The sequence below is a fragment of the Platichthys flesus genome, chromosome 21, assembly GCF_949316205.1.
Source record: "Platichthys flesus chromosome 21, fPlaFle2.1, whole genome shotgun sequence".
Taxonomy (NCBI): Eukaryota; Metazoa; Chordata; class Actinopteri; order Pleuronectiformes; family Pleuronectidae; genus Platichthys; species Platichthys flesus.
In genome coordinates this window covers 935,297-942,130 of record NC_084965.1, presented here as the reverse complement: position 1 = coordinate 942,130, position 6,834 = coordinate 935,297, and the positions used below count along the sequence as shown (strand labels likewise).

Genomic DNA, 6,834 nt, shown 5'->3' with positions numbered 1-6,834 from the left:
ATTTGGTAGAAAGGGGCTTTCGAGCAGCTCCAGCCGCTCTAAGTCTTTTATTGTGAAGCCTTTGGAGTGGACAGTGCACAGGGACGAACCAGCGCGTTGAAAGGAGCCTTGGAGTAGCAGGGGGGGGGGGGGGGGCTGTGACACTGACGGGATTAGTTCTGTGGAATTAAGGACGAACACGAGCCCGTCTGAAAACGATGGTTTAAAGTCGTTTTCCGCAGCTCAGCAGAAATGCTGTTTGCTAAATTCAGACACTTTTGCAAACTCAGGAGAAACTGTGCTCTCATGTGCTGTCAGTTCAAAACGCTCCGACCACAGAGAGGAAGAAAAGAGTCGAGCTGCAGCGTCACAGGTTCAAACCCCATCAGCAGACGCTGCAGGATTAGACTGAATCCATGTTCTGTGAAAAGAGACGTTACATCTTCAAGTGAAACCTTCTTTTCTCTCCCCTGTTAGTTACTTTACATTAGTGCATGAATCACTTTGAGCTCAGAACATTTGACTGATCTATACACGTGTGTGTTGAGCAGCCTCAGTGGGATTTGAACCCTACAGTGCTAGTGCCTTGCTCGAGAAGACACAAACCTGCAGCTCCGAGTCTCCTCCCACTCTGTGAGCGACGGCCAGTCGGTTTGTTTCAGAAGGAAAAGAGCGTGACCTGTCCAATCCCATAATTGACTGACTGATGGGAAATCACTAGGGTTGGTTTGGTTAGCAATCAGGCGTCAATCCATCAGGGAGCTGCGGAGCTGGAGGCGTGCCATGAGGGACGCCGCGGGAAGATAAACGATCACAATGAACCGATCGGATCAATACTCGACTCCGAGGCTCGGCTCTGAGGTTACAGAGCGGCGTAATGAAGCGTGACACCTCTGCCGACGCCGCCCGCTCAATTGAACCGTCTTGATGAAGGTGTCCTCAGATGGTGGGACGCCGCGTCTGCTGAGTTACACAATTCGACCCCGGTGACCCGCTGCCCGATCCCCCAGGGGGGGGAATGGTTTCACCTAGAGGACAAACGCACCATTAAAACACTTAGTTAAAACATCCGTGAGCTGCTGAGGTGCTTTACATTCACCTGACGTGTCGACGCGTGGCCACTTACCACGCGTCAGGGTCCTAGTTAGTGTTTATTGTAATAATTTGACGTTATACGTTAGGTTCAGGTTGTAAAGTCATTAGGTTATCGTCCACAGAGCGACGCTAGCACAAGAACCTCAGATTCAGGACGTGTTGGAAAGAGAGCGTCGAGCCGCAGGAGATCTTCAAATCTGTGTTCACTGACAAAAGTAAATGACAACAAAGATTTTCCTTTTGAAAATGCATAAAGCTCACACCCCCCATCTGGTCCTACACACACACACACACACAAACACACACAAACCATGTAATGTCAGTAGGTGTGTGTCCTTGAACCAAAGGCCATCCTGTGGTCAGATGGATCTTTAGCGGGACAGGGACACATAAGTCACCTCTTCACACACACACACACACACACACAAACACACACACATGGGCCAAGGATGAACCCCATGTTAAGTGAGTTTGTGAGAATCTTGTCATGGTGTGTATGTATATCTATGGACACACACAAACACTCGCCCCTGACACATCACCTCCCCTGTGCCTGAGCTTTATTAAAACCAGAGTGATGGTCGGTAAATAGACACACCCTTACTGACACACACACACACACACACACAGACACACACACAAAATGTCTGATTGATGCTCTCCTCCCCTCCCACCGAGTCAACATTCCCATGGTAACAGAGTCCATTGCCCCCCCCCCTCACACTCACAGGGTCCGCCCCCGTGCTCCTGATACCGCCCAGTAACGACATGTTAATGGCCGCCATCACCACACCAGCAGCACCACTGACTCTTTCTTAGAATTAACAGGCAGCATTTTATTTAATCTAGCATATTAAATTTATCAATAAATCTGTCGTCCACTGGATCAGATTCTGAAACAAATCTGCTGCTCACACATAACACACATTGACACATAACCTTAAATTCAGTTTTAAAATTCCCTTTACTGTCATTTAGACTAAACTTGAGTTCAGAGTAGAAAGAAAGGACTTTGCATCAAGCTCACAAATGTAATTGAGATTTATTTTCTTCTTTTGAACCTTTAGAAATGATCCGACGCATTGTAATTGTAGTTATTGTACTAAATTCTCTAAAGTGGTTTTATCTATATAAAACACATCTTAAAGTTGACACAATATTGCTTATTTGTATAAAACCAATCTGAAATGTAAAAAAATTGTGGTGATTTTTATATAAATTACTTCAGTGTCTTGATTTTGTATTTAAAACTAACAGAAGTTACGACTGAAATGTCAGAGGAAGCTTTAGAATGTAACACGAGGTATACATGTGAGACATCCTGAGATGATGGATCCAGACTCACTGCAGGAACATCCCTGGTCCTTCAGCGGCTCTCTGCTGGTCATCTTCACCCCCCCCCCCCCGACGCCTCCTCTGTAATTCAATCAGCCTGCCAGTCATCGGGGGTGAAATATGAGCTGTAATGGAGGGCCGTTAGCAGCTCGGGGTCAGATTACAATCCACACAGGGTCCAAAATGGCCGCTGTCGCCCGGCGGCTCTCGGCTCATCGTGTGATTGGATCTCCAGAGAACGCGCTCACAACCTCGAGCCTCGTTCGGTTTGTTTGGTGGAAATGTAACGTTACTGTCTGCGATGGAAAAACACAAGATCCTTTCAAATGAGGTCACTGGTCCAGGATCTGTCTGAGACGTCAATAAAACTGACGCGTGACTAATAGAATAAAAGAAAATAAATTTGTCTGCATCAATATTCACGATATCACGATATTAAACTTTCACTCCGAGGCGACAGATCATGACGTTCACATTAAACTGAAAAACACGAACTTCCTCTTGATCCTCTCTGAATCGTTTCTCATTTTTCTTGCAGATCAGTTAAGTTACTCTCCATGATTCTGTTACCGTGGCCCACAGCGCCCCCTAGTCTCCGAATGTCCTCACACAGTTTTGTGATTCTTCTGTCCGTGCTGTTAAGAATCAGGATTGTCGTTTTAAACCATCTCAGTATTTTCAGACTCTGTTATGTTTGTTTTCTTTTGTTGTTTGTTGACAACCACCACACTGCCCCCTACAGGCTGTTAACAGAGTTTATCAAAGTAGGAAACCTGCAGGCGCTGAGAACCTTTAGAGTCCTGAGAGCCCTGAAAACTATCTCAGTCATCCCAGGTAAGGCCTCACCACCAGGGGGCAACACGGCACAGAAAAAAAACAAAAAACCAAATCCCTTGTCATCGTAACGTCGTGTTGAACGTCCTCTCTTGTTCGTCCCAAGTGTGCCGTGTCTTGCAGCACCAGCCCCCCCCCCCCCCCCCCCCTCAGGGCTGAATAATCAAACGGTGAAATCAGATGTGTCAAAATGAATTCACGCCACCTCTGGTCGACATGCGGTACTGCTGTGGCTCACCTGTGGCCCAGATCTGGCAAACGGGAGCCGGATGTGGGCCAGGACGGTTTAGCTATGTGGGAGAGCTGAACTTATTAGTTCAAGAATCAAATCAAATTGACTTTCATCTCACTAAATACAATAATGAGTCATTATTTGAAGAATTAGCTGCAGTCACAGCTTGTGCTCTTTGGTGCAAACACCAAGGTGATCAGCTGGTAAAGGGAAGGAATCAGTTTTCCTCTCAGCGGTTGAAGGTTTGTGAAAGTGACGATCGAACTCATTTATGTAAATCTGATTTCACCTTCTAAATAGTCCAACTCGGGGGTTCGAACCCCCCCCGTCCCACCTGGTCTCTATCGTACCCATCTGTTTCTATATCTCCACCTTTCTATCCCTCTGTGTTGGCTCGTTGTTGTTCAGTGTGGTCAAACCCTCTGTGTGTGTCTGTCTCTGTGCTTCTGTCTCCCGCCCTGTTGCAGATATGTGACTGAGTTTGTGGACCTGGGTAATGTGTCAGCCTTAAGGACGTTCAGGGTGCTGCGAGCGCTCAAAACCATCTCAGTCATCCCAGGTGAGGAAGCGTGGAAATCAAACGCACCCCTCCCGGCCTGCTGGAAGCACTAAATCATGGAATCTCATCCTGCATACTTCCTACTGAATACTGCACTCTCTACTACTTAACACCCGTCTCCAGACAGTACACATAGAGAGTATGCAGAAACGCACAATGACAACTGTTGTGAGAGGACATCAGAGGCTCAGCGAACAGCAGCTTTACACGAACAATGAATCGTTCACGTTGTGATTGTACAAACTGAAGCTAATTAAATATGATTGACTTACCATCACTGCCTAGCTAGCGTTAGTGCTAACCGCTAACAAATCCAATGTGAACTCTAGCGGCCAGTTTCATCCGTGTTTACGAAGCGAGTCACGATCTTCTCTTGTGGCTTCAGACAAAAAGACAAAGGTTCACGATTACACTTAAGAGTGAAGGGACTACATGTCCCATAAGCCATTGCAAATCATGTCAGCTACAAACGGATTTTCCCCAAAAGTTTATTCACAGACGTTTATGGGATACGTAGTCCCTTCACAAACGATGACGTACACATTCTTCTACCTTTGATTTATTCTGAACCAAAAGTCTTATGTTCACGATTCTTCTCGTAGCTGGTCGACCTGGTTCACGGGTTAAAACTTTACTTAAGTGGATCTTCTAAAATCTCAGTGCAGAAAATGAATAAGAAATTTCCTTCTTGAAACAGAACTGTACTCATTTGTTCAACATTCCTCAAGTTCATTTTACAAATTTGTGTCTTTGAATTAGATAATTTTTTTATCAAAGAGTGAAACACACTCTCAAATAATTTTTGGGGGAAATATCTCTTGAAATCGGATGCTGGCTAGCCTCTGTATGTCCCCACTCTGCACGTTAGCATGCAGCGCTAACAGCGTTATTAACATGTCCTAAACGTGTGTGGTCAACACAGTCAGGCCGCGGTGGTGGCCGAGTTATAACAACGTTTATTACATGTTATAATTATAACATAGTCAGTAGCAACATCTCAGAAGCATGTGACACATTCAACACACCGGTCCTTCATTAGTTTCAGACGCCTCCAAGTGAGCAGAACAAAGTTGATTCAACTCGAGACCAAATGGAAATTGAACGTGTCTGATTCTAATGAATTAACTAGAAAACGCTTCCATCAAAGGATAAAGAGGTTCAAAGGAAACGTGTTGTGTCTTTGATTGAGGAGATTCGACCGATGACCATCCACTTGTCTGCACCCGTTGGCTTCTGAGTGTTCTGTTCCTGCTGTTTCTACCGTTTGTTTGTTTGTGTGTAGTGTTGTGTTGTTTTATGAATGTTGGGACAAGGTTGTTGTTGTTGTCTGTTTCGTTTCCATGGTTACAAACTCAAACCTGCAAAGGAGAAGAAATTATTATGTTTTTATGAATTGCTTTATGATTTTCTCTCTGTTGTTCTCTTTAGTTAAACTCTTCCACCGTATTGATTAGCTCAAAGAAAACAACTATTACTGTTTTATCTTTAGCATAAGTTATTTCCAGTTTTGGTCTTCTGAACATAACCACTAGTCTGGACTATAGAATGTAAAAAAAGATGGACGACGCCTCACAGTCTTCCCACTATCCAGAACTGAAGCCAAAACATCCCGGCTAGGAAGGCAGCCATCTTGAACTGATGATGGAGCCGTGAGCCAGTCTCAGCTGTCAATCATGACGGCCCCGCCCGTTTTCATATCATCAAATAAAGAATTAAAACCAAACTGATCAGAATCTTGAATCAGTGAGATGAGAACGACCTGAAGAAGAAACATCTTTACAAACACTCATTGATGATTTTAGTTTGTTCCATGTCCCATCTGCTAACATGGAGGAGGCAGGGTTTATGAAATATAATGCAGCCTGCCAACAGGTGGCGGTGGAGACACTTTGGCTTCAACTTTTGGGAGCTTTATTGTCGTCCATCTTTATTTACAGTGTGTGACATATTAATTAAAGGAGTTTGAATTCAGTTTTAAAACTGAATCTTAATAAATGAAGAGCGGTTGATTATTAGATTGATGATCTCGGTCAGCTCTGTCTGTGATTGGTCTAAATGAGGGTTAGGAAGTAACCGATCCTGTCTGCATGCTTGCGTCCTCGGCGGTCCCTCAGGCCTGAAGACCATCGTGGGCGCTCTGATCCAGTCCGTGAAGAAGCTGGCCGACGTGATGATCCTCACCGTCTTCTGCCTGAGTGTCTTCGCCCTCATCGGCCTCCAGCTCTTCATGGGGAACCTGCGGCAGAAGTGCGTCCGCAGCACGGCGCACTGCGTCAACGGCAGCCTGCCGGCCAACACCTCCTTCTACTGCAACAACAAGACCTGGGAGTCCATGAAGGTCTTCATCAACGACGAGGGTGAGGAGCACACTCTGAGGCTTAGTTTGATGTTTTTCAGGTGTTGACTGAAGTTTGAGTCGCTGGTTGGATCCCAGCTGATCGGCCTGGATCTTTGAGTTAGAGCCTCGTTCAGATCTTTTCTCTGATGTTCAGGAGAAAATCTGCTGGACGGGTTTCCATGAAACCTGGTGGAAGGATGTGGATGGGTCAGTTTTCATTAGTGTGTATGACCCCACATGACCTCTGTGTGTGTGTGTGTGTGTCTGTGTGGGTGTGTGTCATGTGCAGTGATGGCTGGTGTTTCCTAAATGGACTGGACAATGTCATGTTGGCACTGTGGTTACAATTGACGTCAATAAAGACACACACACACACACACACACACAGACACACGCACAGAGGTCATGTGAGGTCACTTGGTATATACACTATTTGACATGTCAGGCATGTTGACCAGGCAA

General features: G+C 45.5%; 1 protein-coding gene across 2 annotated transcripts in view; it reads left to right on the top strand.

Moving 5' to 3' along the window:
• LOC133932456 (sodium channel protein type 4 subunit alpha-like) overlaps positions 1 to 6,834 on the top strand; it is a 92,856-nt gene that overhangs the window by 27,312 nt on the left and 58,710 nt on the right. For both annotated transcript variants that reach the window (XM_062379133.1, XM_062379132.1), the window contains 2 exons: positions 3,943 to 4,034; positions 6,149 to 6,391. In XM_062379133.1, coding sequence (XP_062235117.1) covers positions 3,943 to 4,034; positions 6,149 to 6,391 — 335 coding nt within the window. The remainder of the gene's footprint in view (positions 1 to 3,942; positions 4,035 to 6,148; positions 6,392 to 6,834) is intronic.